General features: G+C 45.4%; 1 protein-coding gene across 2 annotated transcripts in view; it reads right to left on the reverse strand.

Annotated features, from left to right (window-relative positions):
* Nucleotides 1-21,315, reverse strand: part of ASB2 (ankyrin repeat and SOCS box containing 2) — a 33,679-nt gene extending 12,364 nt beyond the window's left edge. Inside the window, exons 1-7 of one of the 2 annotated variants that reach the window (XM_076345346.1) lie at nt 20,984-21,315; nt 14,624-14,914; nt 12,925-13,029; nt 7,629-7,795; nt 6,797-6,952; nt 4,120-4,365; nt 1,668-1,839 (exon numbers count right to left, since the gene is read on the reverse strand). In XM_076345346.1, coding sequence (XP_076201461.1) covers nt 1,668-1,839; nt 4,120-4,365; nt 6,797-6,952; nt 7,629-7,795; nt 12,925-13,029; nt 14,624-14,868 — 1,091 coding nt within the window. In that variant the 5' untranslated portion in view covers nt 14,869-14,914; nt 20,984-21,315. The remainder of the gene's footprint in view (nt 1-1,667; nt 1,840-4,119; nt 4,366-6,796; nt 6,953-7,628; nt 7,796-12,924; nt 13,030-14,623; nt 14,915-20,983) is intronic. The other variant, XM_076345347.1, reaches the window with a different exon arrangement.
* Between the last annotated feature and the right edge of the window lie 958 nt (nt 21,316-22,273).

A 22,273-nucleotide genomic window follows, 5' to 3' on the forward strand; every position in this document is an offset into this window, starting at 1 on the left:
TTTGAAAGTGAGCAACTGGAACTGGGTTCTGTCTCTGGCACATTTCTCATCTAAAATGTGTTTGTTTTCAAGAAAATGTCTTTGTAACTCAAACTCCAGAGAAAATTTTGAATCATGCCTGCATTAGTCTGTGCAGGGTATTCATGTACATGCTGTAAGTGTATAAACCCATTACATAAATTAACACTGGGCTGCCCTCTAGAATACACAGCTTGCACAAAGAAGCAGGCCTACTCCAACTACAGAAAATGAATATCCTCAGGTCTATCAAAGTGATTTGAGAAGCTTAATTGGGATTCCCAAGCAGACCTAAATGCTAGGATAAAAGATGCTATGGGAAGGTGTAGTGCTGTCAAAAGTTTTCATTCCTCAGACATTGTGAAATATTTAAGAATCCGCTCTAGCAGTTGTTTGCAAAGATAGCTTTACTATCCAGAAACAGGCTTTGCAGTTGGTCGTACTCTATCCTTTGACTATTGCTGAAAGGATTTTGATAGAAACTGTGACAGTCAGAAGGGTCCGCTACAGTCACCAAAAGGGTCTGTCACTGCAAGATATGACTGTGTTTTGCAAAAATAGCTGTGGGACACTCACCCTTCCAGCAGCAAGGCGTTAAAGGCAGGAGCTAAAACTTGCTCTAGGGTTAGAAGTAAATGCTAAGGAGTTCAGGCTCAGAAGGATGCTGCAATGTTCCAGGTCTTGAAAGAGCTAGGTAAACACTATTTACATGACAGTGCAACAATCCCATCCCTAGACAGCATCTTCTAAACTGATATTCTTTATCACAGGCTGTAGAGTTTCTCTTCCTCCTATAAACACCTCTACTTCAGAGGACTGGTAAATCTACCCAATTCCTGGTTATTTTTTCCATTAGTTACTTTTCTCACTGTTTAGAGAATGTGCTCAGCTCTATCCCAAACACATTTCATTTCAGAAACAAACCACTGGATCATTTTATGCATTTGTCTGTTACATTTAAGAGTCATTTAATCACTCACTAATAAAGTATATTTTCCAGACCATGAGTAATTCTTGTACTTCTTTTCTGAAGCTTTTCCAATTTCCTGAAAGGTTTCTGAAAGGGAGGATACCGGAACTGGACACCATATTCTAGCAACAATCTCACTAATGTCCCAGAGATTCATTTAACCACTTCCTGCTGTCAGCATCTGAATTATTGTTAATAAAACCTGAATACACCAGAGATGAATGCAGCATGTTCTGCTTTTGCAGAAGCATCACAATGGGCTCATGTAGGAAAATGATTGCAAACTATGCTGCAATAGCTGTTGAGGACTAACACCCCCCCCCCCCCCCCCGAGATGCTTTTTTATTCCATCTCAAGCATATTTTGTGGAGCTCAGTTTAAGCCACTTCCAAGATACTTGAGGTTAATTAGCTGTAATAGGTGATATCTTGGCAAAGCTAAAGGGATCTTGCACCCCCACATTCCTGCTCTGTCCCAACCCATCCCATCCCAACCTGCAAACACACTCTTCAGTTTATAATTTCCAACCTGAGCTCTGCAAGCAGAAAGCCCAGTTATCAACCGGCAGCTCCGTTGCTCGTAATGCTCAGAATTAGATCTGGGACATTACATTTTCCATTTCATAAGGACTTTGGAGTCTCGTTCAGAAGATGAAACTATGAAATGAACTAAAACTTACTCGCAAATCCCTTTTTTGGCTGCTATATGAAGAGGTAACAGGCCATCCTTATTGGCTTTGTTAGCATCTGCACCTTGGGATAAAAGAAACTCCACAATAGGTATGTGTCCATTTTTACAGGCTTCATAAAGAGCAGAGGCGTTATCACTGGCTTGAGTATTTATATCAGCACCTAGGAAGGGAAAAAAATCTTTGAAGCACCAAAAGGTTAAAATCAGATGGAAGCAGCATACTTTGAATGAACACATACGTCTCCATGACACTGGAGCTACAAAATGTGCTGGAAGGGGATGTGAATGAGGTCATATCAGAGCAAAATGAAAAGGTGATACAGTCATATCAGTTATATACAGTTATATCATAGATCTCCACTGTTTTTTACTATGATCTGAATTTTATGAAGGAGAGTTTAACATGGGTGGCAGCCATTAGCTGCCAGTCCTGAATCCAGGCTCCATTCAGCTGTATCTCAAAGGCAAAAACTTTAAAATGTGCTGTTCTTTATATAGAATGGCCTTTTCTTTGGACACAATAATTCCATTAGTATGTATGTGTTTACATTATGTATATACACTATTCTTGAGGAGGAGTTTGGACCAGGTGCTCTCCAAAATTCTATGATTATGTATTTATGATACATATTTATTTATACTTATACATATTATTTATACTCTATATATTCATACTTTAAACACACTTATACTATATTTTAATTTTAGTACATATCCAGGCTAAAATAGGACCCTATAACATGACATCTGCATAGTACCAAGCAACAATTCTAATCAGCTTTTATTTGGGCATGCCTTAGTCAATGAACATTTCATTTCAAAACTCAGCACCTGAGGCCATATCTCTTCATTTCATGAGGGTTCAAGTTAGGATCCAAATGGTAAGTTTTACCAAAAAAAAGATAAATATTATTAATGAGCTACTAGATTATTTGGGGGATTTTTTTCTTGAGCTCTAGTGTGTGCTTGGCTTAATAAACAACATGCAAGAATAAACCAAGACCTAATACTTTTTGGCCACAAACAGTTTGGAATCTAGCTTTTTCTTTGCTAGATATTTAAGGCCTGAAAGCCTGGGTTTCAACTGTAATATACTGTACCATGGTGTCCTCAGGAAGGCTGCTCTATGTATATCCTAAATGGGAATGACAGTTCACTGGAGTTTTGCTTCTAAACTCCAATAAAGAAGCCAATCAGTCTCCCATTTGATCGTGAAAACTCCCTGCCAAAGAGAACATTTCCCTGTGCTTTCACCCCAAACTGCAACATCTGTGTTGTGTTTGGCCCTTTGAAGATGTTGTAGCTGGAAACATCAGGAGAATAGCAGTGACAAAACATAACACAGGACTACGTTCCTAATGAAAAAGAAATGAAAAAGAAACCCTTTTATGATAACATTGCCCATCATAAACAATGCAGTGGTATCATTCCTGGGATTCTCAGAGTAGCTTTTCAGGACTTGAAACAATTGAACAGTTTTATTGGATTTTCTCCTGTGTATTTTTTTCAAAATTGAACTTTAAGGAAATCCTAATATCTATCAAAGTTGAAACACAAATCACATTCTGGCTTAGTTTCTAAAATTGCAGGCAGTGTGATGGACTAACTGGTCATATAAAACTGACTTGACAATGCTAGCTGGACAGCAGAACACATTTTTTGTTCCCCAACTCTCATATCTTTCTTAGCCATACTATGGGCTTCAGAAGTTTTTCTTACCTTCATTGCTCTTTAGTTCTTGTTTCACAAGTGCAGGACCCAGTTCTTATTTACATTGAAGATATTATCCCACAGTGAAAATAAAATATGGCTCCGAATAGCAGTAAAATATGTTGTGCTTATTGTAAAGCTGTTTTACACGAGTGGAGCAGTAAAAGGTAAGTTTAGTGTAAACTAGAATCAAATTCACTCTGTTTATATATTTGAGCACATACACATGGGGGAGAGTGAGTCTGCTTCTCCTTGGTATAAATCTGTTAACTATACAATAGTACTTTATCTATTTTCAGCAGAATTCATTAGTGGAGGAGAGCTAACCTTGCCCATCACTGCACATGTTCATGAGCAGATGGGGTTGGCTAATGTTCAACTTCTGCCATCTATTACCACCTACAGTTGTCTTTTATGACTGATTGGAATTTAGGCTACATGTGTGCAGCAATACGGGTTTTGAAAGCTGTCAGGCAATGCAATTAGAGAGCACCATATTATTTCCCAAAGTAGGTTACCATGAATGAGTGCTGAAGGAGCACATGTGTCTAGACCATGCTCTCTGAGAGACCCTACACAATTCAGCCATCTGGAGCAACAGGGTTTCAGCACCTCTGCAGGCTAGGCCTTGTCTTCAGAGACAGAAAAACTGAGCCAGGGAGAATTAATGGAAACTTTGAAATATTAAGAATGAAATGAGTAAAGGCATGTAACGGCACAACTGTACTCACCACATTTTGCCAGGTATCTCAAAGCTTCCAACTGCCCACTCTCAGCTGCCACAAATAAAGAAGTGATCCCATAGGCGTTTGCAGACTCAATCTTGGCACCCCCTTTCACAAGGATATCAATAATTTCCAGGTCATTTCGGGAGACAGCCTCATGGAGAGCAGTCCATCCTCGATTGCAACGATGGTTGGTATCAGCATTGTACTGTACCAGGAGTCTTGCGGCCTCTGCATTCTTACGCTCACAGGCTGTTTTGGAAAAAAGGGAAGTGATTAGGACAGGCTTTTGAAAGGATTCTGGGTATTGTGGTATCCATTTCATGTAGCATAAGGCAATACAAAACAACTAGGCCATAGTGAGTAAGACCAAAGATCCATCTAGGTCAATATGGGGGCCAAGGCTATTGCAAAATGACACTGTCTGGGGCTCGTAAAGGATGTGGCAGTGAAGCCAATCTTCAGCCGGGACCTGGGGGAGGCTAAGTGTCCTTTGCAGGACTTGTGCCAAGCCTGGTACTGAGTGGAATCCAGCCCAGCACTTTTGTACCAACTGGACACCACAGTGACACAGGGAGGTGACAAGGTGCGGGAGACAATTTATGAAGAACAAACATGTTACAGAAATCACATGACCTGAACACTTTCCTTCCAACTTCTGTGCAAGCTGACTCTGTATCTTACTGCCCTGGACTGCAGATAGAGCTCTATATAGACAAGAAAATAAAAAAAGCTCAAACCAACAGTGGCCAGAAAAGGATCCTTAGAAACAGTAATGGTGTGAGTCAGTAGCACTCTCTCTCGGCCTGCAACAATGTATAGTTCAGGACCATCCTGAGCTAAAGCTATTTTCTTGGTAATTAATAGTATTTTGTTGATTTTTATTCTACCAACTTGTTCCATTGCTTTTTGAATCCCAAACCATGAGGCTTCCTATACACTTTTACTGTGGGACCCCAAACCAAAGGTACCTAGACTAAGCAGCCACTTTTACAACCCCCAGTTAGCATTTGTTGCACAATGTGCAGAAAGAGAGGCCAGCACATTCTATAGCAAGTGTTTTTCTCTTTGAAATAATAGTGTCTTTTTCCCACAGAGGTCCTGCCTTTTCGTTTTGATTCTTCCCTTGGGACATTGCCACCGCTTCCTCTCCCATACATACGTGTCACTCGTGTACTGAAAGCAACTATCTGATTAGGCACTGCTGTAATTACCTATGCATAGCTCTGCAGAGTTTAATTTGCTTCCATACTAGGGATGGGTAATTTGTTATGTTAATTTTTTCACTCCTTTTTTTGCTGGGGATAGACCAGAAGATTTTTGCATCAACACTAGCACATACTTAATAACAGGTTTTCTCTGACTAAAGGGTGCTTTCATATTATTATTATTGTTATTATTATTACTACGAATACTACTACTACTACTACCACTATTGTGTGTTTAATGCACAGTTGAACGGCTTTCCGTTAGCCGACTATAAGCCAGAACTTTAAAACTAAGGCATTTTAAACTGAGCAGCTCTAATGTTAGGCATCCAAAGTTGGAGGCAAGATTACTGTTGAAACCAGTAATATGTGCTTTTTAGTGTTTTAGAGCACTAAAAATAGTCATGGCAGGAGCAATGAGTAAAAGGTAAAGGGACACGAAGGTATGAGAGATCATCTCCTTCTCTGAACCTTTGTGTTATCATGAATGTAATGCTGTTCTACTAAAGAAAGTGTTCTCTCTGACCAGCAGCAAAGTTATATGTCCATGTTAAACACTTTATCTACCTCACCGAATTCTTTATAACTTTATGCATCTCCCATAGCACACAGCCTGGCCTGGCCCACACAGTATGTGAATCACTGGCATGTCTGCAGTGACTGCAGATTGGAGAACAAGTCTTATGAGGAGCAGCTGAGGGAACTGGGGTTGTTTAGCCTGGAGAAAAGGAGGCTGAGGGGAGACCTCATCGCTCTCTACAACTCCCTGAAAGGAGGTTGTAGCGAGGTGGGTGTCGGTCTCTTCTCCCAAGTAACAAGCGATAGGATGAGAGGAAATGGCCTCAAGTTGCGCCAGGGAGGTTTAGATTGGACGTGAGGAAAAATGTCTTTACTGAAAGAGTGGTTAAACATTGGAACAGGCTGCCCAGGGAAGTGGTTGAGTCCCCATCCCTGGAAGTATTTAAAAGATGAGTAAATGAGGCACTTAGGGACATGATTTAGTGGGCATGGTGGTGTTGGGTTGACGGTTGGACTCGATGATCTTAGAGGTCTTTTCCAACCTCAATGATTCTATGATTCTATGATTCTATGACTGTACTCCCACCTCTAACAGCTACTTAGGTCCTACTGTTTAGAAAAGCATACGTATTCCTGTACTATCCAGCTTTCTGCTTTCCATAAGTTTGGGACATTGTGCAGACACCCTGTGCTTAGGGCCCCACTAAGCATCACACACCCCACCCTCAGCACCACGTTGCAGCCTGCACCCCGCAGGGCAGCCACTAATCCTGTCTCTGATGCGGATGAGAAGAGAGGCCGTGGCATGGCAGGTCAGACATAGGAGATACAGGACTACTGGAGGAAGGTGCAAAATGGGAGCTAATTGCTGAGTTTCAGCCCCACATGACAAGAGCACCTGCAGCTCTGCCTTGGTGCCAGAAGAGCTCAGCATCCCTGGAAACACATCCGCTCACCTTTGTAGAGCGGTGTTTCTCTGGCCTTGTTGGAGATGTCGGGCTCGGCCCCAGCCTGCAGCAGGGTGAGCAGGCAGTCCAAGTTGCCCCGGCTGGTGGCCAGGTAAAGAGCCGTCTCCTCATTGAGTGTGCGCTGGTCGATTGTGCCAGGGTATGCTGTGAATAAAAGGGGAGCCTAAAGTCATTATGGCATGTAGTAAGCACACAAGTATCTGCAGCACCATCACCTTTCAAAACCCTTGGAGTTTTAGGTGAGTTTTTGTTGTTTATTTCTTTTCTTTTCCTTTTCCATGAGCAAAGTAAGTTAAGAATATCCTGTAAAGTTACTGTAACTCAGATTAAGTACCTAAATCAGTCACCGGCTTAGATTAAAATGTTCAGCTATCGCCACTAGTGATGCAGAAAGCTGCTGAGTAATTGCTCTTCAGTAGCAGTTTGAAAACAAACTATAGTAGTTAACCACCTTCAAGCACCAGCAACGAGGTGCTGGGCTGGATCTCCAGCTAGTGGGACCTGGGGTAATTGCTTTGAGCTGCGGCAGCCGAGCAGCTCACAACAAGATATCTCAGCTACAAGGCTTTACTGTGAGAAATCCAGGGCTTGGCAAGATCCCTCCAGATATCATTTTCTCCTGAAGATCCTAACTTTTCGAGGCTTCAGTCTGGAAACCTATTCTCAAAGAGAAGGTGAAATTAATATACACTCAGAGAGGTTGGAAAAAACCCTTCACACACAGTCCCAGGCAAGGATTGGGCTGCTGCTAATTCTGCTTTTTATTTTATTCATATTCGTTTTCTCCCTTTTGTAATGAATTAGTTTTAACTTCACTGACCTTTTTGCAACAGGCTCAGGCAACCCACTTGGCCATAATACGCAGCTTCATGGAGGGGTATCCAGCCATCCTTATTAGGTTCAGAAAGGTCTTTTCCTGATTTCATCATGTTACATACTGCTTTTTCATCTCCATCCTTGATTGCTGCCACTACCGGGTCAAGTTCTCTTTAAAACAAGATTAAAACCTGATTACTGCTTCCTTCATTACTGAGAAGCTTTTTTCAGCAACATCACTGTATCATTTGGCCAAAATAGTGAACCCCTATAGCCTATGTAATAAGTATTTGTGGCCCTAAGGTGTCTTGCTACAGGGCTTGTGGAGGTAAAATTTATCTGCTCTAATTTGGCCATTCACAACAGAAGAATCACTGTCTGGAGGTGCTGATCTCTTTCCTCGGAGTGTAAGGAAAGTGTAGGTGTGACTAATCTCTGACAAAAACATTTATATTTTAGATATCTGGAGTTGGGGAGACTAGCTCTACTCATGCTCTGTACACTGCCATGAGCGTCCATGGTTGTGATGATTACATCACCCTCCCATGTGGCAAGATGTTTCCATATGAGATCTCTTAAACAAGATCAGCTTTGACAAGAATTGCCCCTGTTCATCCCTGAAGAAACTTTTAACTTTGATTTGCAGGTGGCTTAGTCCTAAAGCAGAAATTCTCCATAAATCTTGTTCTTGTATTTTAAAGATACTTCCTATTTCTGCTATGCAAGCCTGTTTTCAGAAGTTAGCTGGACCAGTTATGAAGAAGGAGAGCTCTGGTTAGATCATGTGAACATTACAGCGGTGGTCTGGGCTCTCCTTTCTTCAGCCAGGGACGATTAAAAAAAAAAAATCCACCCACCCAAATGAAATTCTGAGCTGCCCTTCATGACCATGACCCAGAAATCCCCAGCTGTTATTTCAGCATTGAGTACTCAAATTTTCAGAAATGATAACCACTTCAGACATTATAGACATTCAAAAATGTGTCTTTGGTGTCCCAGTAAGACATGTTAAGTGCTGGACACTTCTGAAAATCTGGTCTTTAGAATCCTGCTTGGGAGCAGACCCATTAGCTTTGTTGACAAGTCCACTCATGCAAACCTCTTAGCCAAGTTAGCACTTCCCCAGGTAACTGCAATAGTCAGGGGCCTCTGGAACCCCAACTGGGACCTGGTGCCAAGCTGTGAAGTGGTTCATGTTATGGTCCGTTTGAACCCAGCAAACCACTGTCAGGCTCCACAGGGCCAAGTAACTTCTAGGCACAGGGAGTAAAAGGAATGAAAAAATATTTGGAAGGGAGGGAATATTTTAAAGCCTCTATGGAGTAGAAAGTCATTGAAATGTGTAGAATCACTGAAAAGTGTTAAAGTAGTACTTCAGTATTTAGCAGCGAAAAGAAAAATAACGAGAAAGCCATCTTTTTTGATGCTACCTAATTCTGAAGCTTTCAAGAAAGGGTCACTGTGAAAATCTACAAAAAGCATGAAATATGCTCCATGCCACTTGGAAGCGAGATGCAATGAGCAGCCTACAAGCGAGCTTTGCTCTGACAAGCCTTCACTTTGCCAAGCATGCATTCTGCACAGTCCGGGCAGCAACCCATTTCTCCAAGCTCTGTAAGAGCAATTGCAGAGCAGGGCTGACCTGGGCACACCAGTCCTTCCGCAGAGCAACGGCGAGAGCCGCTGCGGGACTCCCCGCTCTGCTGGAGTCACAACACTGCCTGACAGTCACCATACCACTGACCAGCAGTGCCTGCAGCAGGGCCTGCCTCCCTCCTTCCACCCCAGCTGAGACTGCTGACAGCGCAGCAGAGGCAGGGAGCTGGTACACTGCGGGCAGGATCCTTCTCCGTGGCAGGCAGCGGCTCTGTGCGGGGTGGTGTGCTGTGCCTTCCAGCGCTAGCACCTGCTCATGCTCCTGCTGAGCGGTGCTCGGAGAAGGCAGCCACCAAATGGCTAAGCTCCGGGACAGCAAACACCGCAAAGGAAGAAGCATTTTCCTGTTCTCATGGGGACTTGCAATAAATGAACGTGGGCTATATTTTCAGAGACAGAGAACAAGAGGATGTTGAAAACATAGGAGAGTTTGTGGTTTGAACTAACTCTAAAGAGAAAATCTTGCAACCTTGAAGGCGGAGAGACTAGGGAGGGAGGCGTGTGTCTCAGGGAGACTATTAGCATTGCCAGGGTAGGAATACAGCATGTGATGAAGGTCATGCAGGGCAGTGACAATGCAAACAACCAGGAACTCTGGTTATGACAGAAGGTCTAAAATGCCACAACAGAGTGAGATCAGAGACAGAAAAATATGGGCAGCTTAGCACAGGAGTCCTCACAAAGCAGATCATTGGTACAACCTCTGCATTTAGTGCAGATTACAGGAGCAGCACTGGATTTCATTGCCTTGCAGGGGCTGGACAGACCAACAGCCTGAAACTCACACAGGCGTCATTAATGTCAGCTTGCCCAGAGGTACCCAGTCTGTGCCAAAAACACTGATAATAGCACTGAAAGAAAAGTCACCAAGCTGCTTCTCTGAGGATAAACTCAGGGCCTGGAGCAGAAGCAGGTGAACACAACGCGGGTGCCAAGGAATGGGATAACACACCATTTCCCAGGTGAAAAAGTACTTAGTGCCACTTGCTCCTTCTCTATAGCTGGAAGCAGTGATCTCAAGACAGCAGTCATAAAAATAGCAACACTGGAATGGGGGAAGATACGGGACACAAAGCCAGGCATTTTGCCTGAGGAGATAACAGCTAGAGCAGGCAGCTGCCTTCCTGGCCACAGCCCAGCCAGGAGGAATTGACTGACCTTCTGTTTACTGCTGGGCCGAGGTCCCAGGGACACTGCTTTATCTCCATACTATTTAGAGTACCCTGGGGACTAAAACTAAAATTGCTAGTTTTGTATAGATAATAGATTTTTATATAGGCATTTGAAATTGAGCATTTTGTTGAAAGCAGTTAACAGCAAGAATTGGCATGTTTGTCTAGGAGAAGAGGAGGAGGTGGGGGATCTTCCTCTTTAAAAGCCTCTGGCACAAGGCTGCTGAAGCCATCTGTTCTTCTGTGCAAAGGTTCACGTTACACATGCAGGGCTGCTCACTGTGACCTCGGGATTTGGGCACACCATAGAGTTACCAGCGCTTAATGAGTGACTGCATGCCAGGCAGGCCATGACAGGAGTCTGTACATGTGGCTGACATACAGCAAATGCAAGGTGAATCATGTTAGCCGAGACCTCAGTGAAAGCAGAGGGTACCTCGGATCTGTGGTAGGGTTAAAAATGTGTGAAGAATCAGTTACTATTCTGCTTGAGCCCTCAGATGTTGAATGAAGCAAACTTCTGTTGGGCTCCTTGACCTTAAATGATTCCGGAGTAAGATGAGGGGGTTTGCTGGACCAGGCTGTAGATGCTTTAGCCAAGCAAATTCCAGATCAGTACAGAAAGTTTAATGAATCTCCATGTGAAATCCTTGTTTTCTGCCTGGCTCATAGTTGGCTGTTATAAAAAACCAACACATTCTGCTGCTTGGATTTCGTCAGATATAGAAAAAACGAGTATTAAAACTATAGAGGAAGCCTGAAGATCTGATGAAATCTTAACCTTATAGGTGAATCAAAAGAATGACTGCATTTCAAAGGTCAGTAGCCAAGATAATAAATACTCATTGCAGAAGAAATGTATGGTGGGGTCAATTCTGAGTGCTGCAGAAGAGGTTCAGTGGAGCATGGAAAGGTTCAGGAAGCTCCTTCTTTTCCTGGCAGCCTGGTGAGATGCAGGCAGCATGAAGGAACATCTCCCCAGGTGAAGCCAACTATCATCCCTGCCTGGCTCTGAGACCAGGGCCATAAAACAGTCATGCCATCATACTCTCCTGTGGCTTCCCAGCCACATTTTTACTCTCGCCAGGCAGTAGAGAGGGCTAGCTTATCAGCCTTATCCCTGCCTTTGTTGTGGGCTGAACTCTATTGAGCTATATGATGCAGAAGAAAAGCCTGCCCTCCAGTCATGCACCTAGAGCTGGAGAGAGGCCTGCAAGGTGTGCAGAGCACTTGATGAAAGGATGCGATTTCAGCGTGGCCAAGGGGAGCTGGCAGATGATGGGGGTAAGGGAGGCTTCATGTTTCAGCAGGAAGAGGTTTTCACATGTGTCAGGGAGGGCAATGTCAGTGGAGAGCCAGAGGCAGAGCCTGGATCGGCCAGGGTGCACGGTGAGGTAGGGGAGATTGTAGAGCTGGGTGAGGGATGAAAGGAAGAAGAGTGGTGGAGGGGTAGTCACTGCCACTGTGCATCCAGGGAGGGACTTGTAAGACGGGTAAAACAAAGTGGATTTGAACTGGGTAGATAAAAAAGGCAGGGGAGAGTTTTCTGCAGGACATAGAGAAGTGCTGCCTACAACACTTTCTTCTCTTCATCTAACAGCTAAAGTTCATGCATCTACTCTGCCCTGCAGAGAGCTGTAATAAACCCATTGTAGTCCAGACACTTCCACTACACAGAGATACTGGGGCAGAGCTCGGGCCACCCCCTTGCCTGTCTGCTTTCCTCATTCATGACTGTCTTCCCCTAAGCTTATTTACGGTCTCTGCCAACAGCAAAATGTGGCCAGGAGGATCAAAGTCAGTCAAGCTGGTTTCCTCCTTGGGCTGGTAAGATGTGGTACAGCTCCCCAGCAGCCCTCAGTGTAGCAGGACAGTGCAGGTATTGCTGGGAACAGGCACGACATCTTGGGAGCATTTATAAAATATTTGCCTTGAAGGACTGGACTTTCTCACCCTGTTTATATACTGCAATAAAATGTTTGTTTTCCTCACTCTTCCCTACTGTTGAACTGTGAACACCAATGCAGTTACTATCAGCACCTGCCTGCCTCATCTACCGTGTTGATGTGGGAGCCAGCCTATATAAATAAACCACAGCGCAGGCATCCCTCCCCTGCTGTCCTTGTCACCTCAGAGCTACCGAATGACCCAGAGTCCCCAGGACACGTGCACTGGAGGGATGGAGAGGGATGAAGGGGGAGAAGAGAACAAGGGAGGTTTGGGGTGGGTCACCTGCAAGAGCCTGGGCATGGTCTGGGGCAGCTGGGAGGTCGGAAGGAAGAGTGGGAAGGCAGCGAGGGTGCGGTGCAGATATCAGCAAGACCCTTCTAAGCAGTCCATTAACTCCTCCAGATGAACACGACCATTTCCCCTACCAGACACCATTGCCACCCAGAAGAGCTGACTCAGGGGGAGCATGGGTAGCAAGGCTTGTTTTGACCGCGGGGGAAAGCAGGAGAGGGAGGCACTTACACAGGCTGGGATGTGCTGAACAGGCTGCCGTCGTACCTTCGCCTGACCCCCCAGGCTGCCCCCGAGCTGGACGGCTGAGCACGGCCTCTCGGCTGGGCCGCCAATCTGGAGTGGCGATGACAAGAATGAAATAAGGAGAAATACTCCGAATAAGAGAAACAGGTCATATTGAGGCAGAAACAGAGACACACATCCGCAGAGACGAAGTGAAAAAGCCTGCCGGTCGGGGCTTTGAATAAAAGCAGATGGCCACGGCTTGCTCTGCACTGGATTCAGCTGCTCGCTCAGCTCGAGATTATTTTTGGCCCTCTGAGGAAGCGTCAGGGGATTCAAATGACCATATAAGACAACAGTGAGGTTAACCCTACCACCACCACACAGGAAGCAGGCACGAGGCGAGGTGACATTCATCACCTCTGAAGTGCCACGCAAGCAGGTTGGAGGCGGGGGCAGAGGAGGACCCAGGGCCCCCGGGTGCCGGCTCCATTTCCAGCCTGGCTCTCCCAGGTGGCAGAAGAGTTCAGCAACGCTACAGATCTGGAGCTACAAGCTGCAAAGGTTTTCCCTCCAGTGGGAGGTCAAAAGCTGCTGGGCTGAGGCAAAGGCAGGCCAGGTTAATGCACAGAACTGCAGATGCTGCCTTTTGCCAAAATAGCAGGTGTCAAAGGACCCCCAAGGAGGACAGGACCAAACGGCCAGGGAAGCCCTTATTCTCCCCCACATCGGGTCCCTGTGGCAAAGCTGACAGTACAAGCGCACGGTAACAACACTGAGAAGCCATGACCTTTGATGGGAGCAGGACTGCCTGCTGTACAGCATCCTGATTCCACAGCTATGAAACACGCTTACTGCTCATCAAATTGTACCCAGTTTCCCAGCCTTGGAAACCAAACAATCACAGGTGGTAATGAGTGAGGTGTCAGAGGACAGTGGAGTTATGAGAAAGAAGGAGGAACAAAACTCCAGTTGCTCCCAGCTTATTACAAAAAAATAGTTTAAAAGGATATTTTTCTATCTTCCTTGGTTTTGGGGTGACTTTGTAACCTCTTCCTCCCCCCGCCCCCCTTGAGAAATCTGCCTTTCAAAAAATGAAAGGAGAACAATGTCTAATTTGGAAACTGTCAGCAGGTCTCTCTAACCCACAGCCCAGCATCGCAGGGCAGGGAGATGCCGCCACGCTTTGGTGTCTGGAACTGCTCTTGGCTGAGAGTGGTGTGCTTGAGGTCTGACTCTGATCTGAAATAACTACATCCTTTAAAGTATCTAAAAGGTAGCCAGCTCCCACTGTTTCATATGCCTATTTTTTGCCTCTCTCCTATGTTTTCCCATAACAAATGCTGGGCTCCCTCTCTGGCGAAGCCTAAGCCCGGCATGCAGTGTGCCCCTGTGGGGGAAAGGAGCTGCTGGCTTCAGCAGGCTTTCTTTCGTTCAGCAGAGCTTGTAGCAGTGCCCCTTTCTTATTTTATTTGTTGCTTAAAACAGACAACAGCAAGCAAATTCTCATTTCGTTGTGAGGGCATAAATTGTTGACCTCATCGGATTTATAGCAGACTCCGGCTTTCAAACTAATGACAGACTCGCAGAGCAGCCACTCGGCAAAACTAATTAGAAAGCACGTGTTTAGAGAGTGGAAGCTGTTTTGCTCTTCCCAGGCAGGGTGTTTGTTGGGGCGGCGCAGCTCAGGCAGGCGCTCACTCACCTTTGCCACGGGTAGATGTGGTAGGGCGGGTTGTGGCTGCTGGTGCGGCCGGCGGCGGCCGCCTCACCGGGACCCGTCACCATCGACTTCTGGTGGCTCTGGGCAGCTGGCTGACCCGTGGGGTCCTCTTCCAAGCTCTGCCGGATGGCCATCTTTATAAGCTCGTCTTCACTCAAGCTGCTGTACAGACTGTATTCCTCGCAGCCTATCGTTTGTCTTTGAGTATTTGCTGCTGTTGTAGCCATTATTTTTTTTTGCTTTCCTGTAAAAGGAAATTGTGATCATCAAAATCTGGAAAATGAAAGAAAGAAACTCAACTATTTTGTGCTTTTATTCAGCTCTGCCTTTTGATTAGACCCACCAGAAAACCCTTCAGAAATCCTTCACCAGGGAGAGAACATTATCAGCTAAAATCTGCATGTAAACTTAATGAACTAACTCCTTTCTATCACATAGAAGTAACTGATTTAGCTGGTGTTTAAAAAAGGGAAGGGAGCTGCCGCAAGCAAGGCAGGTTTTTATCTACTTATTCTGGTTCCCACAGCTCGAGAGAAAAATAGGTAAAGGAAGTCCCCATAAGATTAAAGAGATACAGCTTTGAAATGAATTTATTTAGGAGAACGCCAATGGGCATCTCTTTTTGTTGTTTTTTTGTTTGTTTTATTTCTTGCTCTAATTGCAGAAAATTAAGGGAAGAGGTTTGTCTGTCTGTTTGCCAGTTTTCTGCAAGGGCAGGTTCTCCACCATGAAGTGTAAAGTGACTTCATGGAGTAATTTTTTCCACCTTATCTGGAGATCTGTCGAGCAACATGCAAAGCTATTCTTTGAAGTGACTTTCTTTGTTTCACTCAGCTAAGAGAGCAACACGACACTGCTCAGTTTCACTTCTGATTCTTTGCTTTTCACAGAACAAAGTTCAAGGTCATGAGCTTTAAGACTTATGGTCAGACTACCTTGTAAAAACGAGTGGTTGAAAGCTGGAAATGAGAGAAATGGGGAAACGTCAGGGCACGCTCAGCAATCACAGAATGACTGTGAACTATCACTGCAGCGTGGACTCAAAAAGGCAAAGACAATCCAAAATACTGCAGTATTTCCAGCCGTGATAGGAAAGTACTAATGCCATGAATGGTTCGATGCTCTAGCAAGATCTCATCTGGATGCCAGAGAGCCAAGGACTTATTTCATGGGAGAAGATGGGAGAGCTTGCCTCTTTTACGAGCATGACAACCAAGGGGTAATAGGTTTGCTTTTTATAAGCACACCAGTGAGTAAGAACTGTGTAAAATAATGGGGAGTGCTGGGACGAGGAGCAACGGGTACAAGCTGTCTGTGGACAGGGCAGGGGAGGACAGCGAGCCAGCAGAAAGGTACTGTGGAGGCATGTCCCCCAGGTGCAGAGAGGCAAGGGACTGGCTGAGTGCACCAGCGTGGTTGCCAACAAAGCTGCCTGCACCCCACCCTGGGGCTGTCAGTCCCTGCCCCAGTGATGCCACAGCAGGGCTGGTCTCCAGCTCCCCACAGCCCTGCCCTACCCGGCCATGGGCCTTGCTGAGCTGGGCCCCCTGGCAGAGCCACAGGCATGAGGCTGGCAGAGCCACCCAGCCTCCTGCTGCTCAGGACCTGCCTCCTGCCACACCGGGCACCACTGACAGCAAAGCCTTCAGCTCCCCTTCCCTGCACGGCTGCTGTCTCCAGCAGGCTGGGGCTCTCACCCTGGCTCACTGAGCGCCTGGGGCAGCCTGGCTGCCCAGGGACTCGCACCCATGTCGATGTCCAGCACGCTGTGAGCCTTGCGCCAGGAGATTGCCCTGCTCTAGCAGTCCTCGCTGCTGTGTGCATGGCCAAGACATGGTCCTGACCTGGAGGAAATGGTAGCTCCCCAAATGGTGACAGAGGCGTATCTATGCATGTCAAGACACTCATGTTTGTTTCTTTAACCGTAATTTTTTTAAAAAAGAAACTAATACAGTTTGAAGAAATTGCAAGAGCTTGAATCAAGCCATAAGTAACATAAAATCTTGGATTTAAGCTTTTCACTTCAGAAATGGTGATATCTCCCACATCAACAGCCACCTCAGACTCCAAGCACACCCAGAAGAAGTGGGAAGAGTTCTGGGTAAAGGGAAGCCCAGACTGACATTATGACTTTTAACGATGAAGGATGTATTTTACAGCCATGAAAACTGCCAAAATAAAACCTTTTGTTGCTGTAAATAATGCAACCCAATTTTGTTGGGTTTTCTTTTTTTATTTTCAGCCAGATCTCTCATGGCTGCTATTGGTTACCTTCTCCAGTGAGAGCTGGTGTGCCTCAGCTCTGCTATGACCCTTGCTGTCCCAAGGAACCAAGTCCAGGCATCAAACCGCTGATAGCTCCCATATGGAGCTGCTGCCCGCCCCGTGCCCCAGCCGCTCCAGTACCTGTCCTTGGCTGCCCTCCAGCCCGTGCCTGGCCAAGAACCATGACACAGCTTTGTTTTCCTAGCAGCTTCTGCTGCTGCTTGGCTTGCTCAACTCCTGGCATGCTGGGCAGCACTTTCATAGTCCATCAGCCTATGTACTCACTCAGTAACTGGTGTGCTGCGGATGTGTGAAACCCACGGGCTGGAGTCAGAGGGCTTGTCTGCAGCATCCAGCACTGCAATGCCTAAATGTAGGGACCTGGCCCCAGTGGTGACTCAGAGACCTTAACTAAGCACTTAATGCAGAGGGCAGGATCTGATCGTAAGCTCCTAATGGAGGCGATGCACAATGACTCTTTGGAGGAGGCAAGAATGGAGATGAAAGTGCTCCTCTCAGAGGACAACCTGCACCAGTGGAGCATGGGGCACAGATCCCCCCTCTTTATCCACCCCAGTCCCACCGCCAGCATCCTGAGAGCACAGGAGGCAGAGCAGGCAGCGGGTCCAGCCTCACCGTGCTTCTGAGCTGGGTGTTAGAGTCCCTTCATGGGCAGTCAGGGCTTTGAGGAGCATACAGGAGACCACTGCCAATGCAACTCCGCACTCTGGCACAGATGAGCTAACTGATTTAGATGCCTCACTAACTCCCCAATGGATCTAGGTATAAAGGCCATTTCTGGACATCTTCCCCTCGCTCCTTCTTTTGTTTCACACCTCGTTGAGGCACAGGGAGGGAAAAGGAAGATTTTGAGTTTGGGAATCACTGCTATTTCACCCTCTTATTCTCTGTACGGGTTAACTGGGTCCCACCCACTCCCAGAGAAAAGGGAGAACCTCCCCTGCATGTTGGTGATCCTCACTAATCTAAATATTTTGACAGGAGTTCCATGGAGTGCAGAAACCACAGTGCTGGCTGCAGCTCCCGCCACTGACTCATCCTGCAGGAAGAAATGCTGTGGGGCCCAAAATAGAAAAAGCTTTCAGTTCTGCTCATCTAACTGGCACAACCCCAATGAAGGTGTGAGGGTCACATCCTGGGGCTGCAGGAGCTTTTGGGTTGGTCCTGATAGCCAAGGACAGCCTTGGCTGTCCTGACCCTTAGCAGAGACGGTTCCAGTTGGGCTTCAAACTGTTCTTGCTTCCCTCTGCCTGTCTCCCTTACCTCAGACTGACCTGCGTGGTGTGTCTGAGTTTGGCAGGAGGCACGACGCGTGCCTCCTCCGTACAGCTCCCTGTGCAACAGCCCCAACCGGAGCAGAGCAGAGCCACCACCCTCCCACCTGGAGATGCTTTTGTTTGAAGCTGCAGAGCCACGAGGCTCAGGCACTTGTTCAAGTTCTTTCTGTAACAAGCCACAGTGAGCCAGAGGAGCTGCAGTAACAGGCCCAGCACATGCCCTCAGCTGGAGGCTAATGCAATGCAGCCTGATTCAGTTTAACCTTCTTTCACTGCGGCTGAGCTTGGTGGCATCGCTTGGCACTACCCTGGCTCAGCTGACATAGCAGGGCTAAGCTAATCCCATCTGTGGCCAGTGGTGAACTACCACAATGTCATGAAAGCCCATTAGACTAATGCACTATAAGCTTCTGTAACAAAGGTGTGAAAAAAAAATCAATCTTTGTTGCTAGGAATGGTTGAACCAGTTTGGATAAGTAAGATCTGGCCAAAGTGGTCTTTCTAAATGCAACTTGAATCGATTTGCTTGCTCTAAGCCTGCTTACTGTAGGTTTAAAGTATTGGAATCAGATTTATATGTTAAATGCTGGGTTTACTGTTCACTCTAACTTCAGGATTTGGGGGAGGTTTTAATGTTTGGCTGTCCCCTACATTTCTCTGGCAGCCCAAGAGCCCATCCTCACGTGCAGGTAGCACACAGCATTGCATGTGCTGTACAAGCAGAACCTGATTTTTAAAGCTGTGGGTATAGTGCCCTTATTATTCCTTAGAGATTGCTTTGCCTTCAGGTCTGAATGGCTTCATTAGTGATCTCTCTTGGCAGAGATGTCTTAGGATACTGCTGCCCGTGCTGCCATTTAATAGCTCAGTCTGACAAGATCTTCTGGATCTAAATTTATCATCATTTCCACATAGGGCATAGGGCTTGATCCTGATTCTTAATTTTGCCATCCCTATCTAAGAGAGAGTTTGTTTATTTAGATGTAGAAATCAGGCCTGTGCCAGGCAGAGGTAACTTAGCTGCATCCAGTGACCAGAATGTAAGGTTAGAAATGAAATGCTGGTGCCAGGGCCAGGCTGTGATGCTCTGTCCTGCATTAATGAGCAGCTGTACCTGGCAGATCTTCGAAACGAAAGGTACTACTCACCAGGGTGGCTATTAGTAACCACTCACATTATGGCAAAAGCCACAGACAAACAGAATTAGGTTGCTATTATATTTGGACTACAAGCTCTGTAAACATACCGTGTTTGGGAGAATGGGCCTCTGATCCCTGATGCAACATAAATAAACAACAAGGATTACAGCTGGCTTTGAACATGCAGAACCGTGCTATTCAATACCATTAGCATCTGAAACAACTGGTCCCCATTGACAGCACTTCCTTAAAGAAAAGCTTAGCGAGGCTGCCTGTCCTCCTTCAATAGATCGCAGGCAGCAGAATTAGCAGAATTACTTACTGCTGTCAGAGGAGGGTGGCAGGTGAGTGACAAGGTCATTAAGGGAGCAGAGCCAGGGACTTTGCCTGCCTTTGCACTGAGTTTACCCCAGTCAGCTTGTAACTCAATACAGGACCTCAGTATTTATGGCTCAGGGTATGATAAATCACATTTCTATAAACAAAAACAAGTCTTCAGAGGCTGCAAAAGAGAGAGAAGAGGAGCGGCTTGTTCATTTTGCTTTTTGCAAGGAATGATTGAGCCCCAGCTTCTTCAGATACGTGTTTGCCTTTCCATGTGTTTGTGTTTTTACTTCTGAGAGCAGCAGGAGCACACACGGGGGGAAGGTAAACACGTCTGGAAGTCTTCATGGTAAACCAAGCCTCCACTTTAGCTCTTGCTGCGGCACCTTTCAGGTCAGATCCTCTGATAGCAGTGGAAACTAGACCAATTTGCAGCACTTAAAGTACTCACATTTTTGCTGTATTTTAGGTCAGTTTCCACATAAATCTTTGCAGTTCTCAAAGGATATTATATTGGGTAACTACTGCTGGGAGGCAAATGATTTTTTTAAAAAGAGAAACATTTCAGTGCCCATCAGATCTGCCAGAGCTGGGACGTTAGAAGGATGACACCTCATGCCGTCCAGCTGTGGCAACAGGCAAATATATTTTGTAATGACAGCTTATGCAAGCCGCTCAAGTTCTAGCCCAGTGCTGAAGGAGCAAAGCCAGGCTTCCCAAAAGAATCCTCCAAGCAAACAAATCCCCTTGTCAAGCCCCAGCTGTCAAATAAGGTCACCTATCAGTCTGGCATATGTTATGATGCCATCAAATTGTGACTCTGTGCAAATTCTTTACTGGAAATGCATACACCTGCAAGCTTTTATTTCTTCTCAGAAAGCATTAGTTAACACAGCAATCAGTGCAATGTTAGCTTTGTGTCATACCAGCTGGAAATTTATAAATGAAAGGAATAATTTGCTGATGTAATTTTTTTTCCTTCACACTGTGCCTTGCACACTACATTGTACCTTAGCATGTTGTCACAACAATGACAATTATTTCTGAGCAAGCTAGTCTAGGGACAAAGACATAAGCATCACCTGCAAGTAAAAGAAAAATAAGGAAATGGCAGAGCTACAGTTCTGCTTAACACCAGTGAGTGTTTTATGGCTTATTTGAAAAAAAACAAAAACCAAAACCAAACCACAGAAACTCCCAAGACTGTGTTAGGGTGTTAGGTTACAAACTGCTACAGGAATAAATATTTGCATAGACATAGCAAACTGACAGATTGAAAATGATAAATAAGTTCAAAACATGCATATTTGCATTACCTTTTTGTTCTGAAATAAAAGGGTAATAGTACTGTTGAAATGGGTTATCTCCTTGATTAAGTCTTAATTCAGAAAATCCTTGCTGGTATTCATCTCCCTGCTTTGCCTGGATGTTTCGATCAACTGCAGGACAGCTTTGAAACACTCTCGCTTTGAAGCCTGGAGTTTATTTCTGGATCACCCCATGATCAGTGAATACAAGCCAAAATATAAGTTGTTCTGAATCTCAGATTTCCTGTTTGAAGATGCACGGCAGAAACTTTTACCCATCCTAAAGTTCTTCTTTGTTGCATTATCTGAAGAACTTCACTTCATCAAGCATCCCGTAGCTAAATGACACAAAGTTGACCTTTCTATTACATCATTATTTATTGTCCCTGACAAGTAGACCATATATGGACATGTTTCTGGAACCTAAAGAGAAAAAAAAAATTGCCTTATAATTTTGAAGTAAAGTATGTTGTCCTGGAGAGTTTTATTTACTTGGGGAGAAGGGAACTCAATTTACTTTTCTTTTAGCTGCTGCTTGTTAAACAAAACAGGCAAACATTACGTGGGTATTTATTGATGTTTTAGAGTGATTTGTATATTTTTAAGGCTGCAAGTTTGAGACTTCAGGATTCCAAAAGATGACAAAAGCAGCTGTGAACCTGTTCCAAGTAGTATTTGTAAGACCTTACTACTGGAAAAGAACTGCTCTCGTACCACATAAACATGAACAACAGACCCTCTCTCAGACTCCTCAAGGCCATAAATGTGAAATGATAGGCATCTTCGCCACATCTGGCAGAGGGCAAGCTGGCCAAGGGAGAGATAGCACTGATCCAGGGATGAGCTAGAAGAAAACAGTCAGGCACATACAGGAGAATTGTCACTGTTGGATTAGCTGGAACATGGGGATAATACTCAGTTTGGGAAGGTTTCTATGTATTTGTCCAGCTAATACGATGAATGAAGGGAAACCGTAAAACACAGTATCAAAATGATGCCTGTGCTTTTTCCTTCAGCTCCTGCTTCACTGATTCCCATGGCAAAACATTGCATATAAAGAGAATAAAGCCTAGATTGCGATGGGTCTGGTTTCCTTTCTGAGCACCTTGTCGAGCCTCAGGCTAGCTGTACTCACCCTGTCAGTGCATAAACACCCCCTGTCTAAGGCTTAACAAAAGCAATCCTGAAAGGAACCAGTTTAGCAAGTCCCTTCCAACTCACCTGCTTTGCTTTTAGGGTCTTTCAGGACCAGCATCATTCCCTCTCCATGCTTGCTCCTCGATCCGGCTTGCTCCAGCA

This window comes from Aptenodytes patagonicus, chromosome 7, assembly GCF_965638725.1.
Source record: "Aptenodytes patagonicus chromosome 7, bAptPat1.pri.cur, whole genome shotgun sequence".
Taxonomy (NCBI): Eukaryota; Metazoa; Chordata; class Aves; order Sphenisciformes; family Spheniscidae; genus Aptenodytes; species Aptenodytes patagonicus.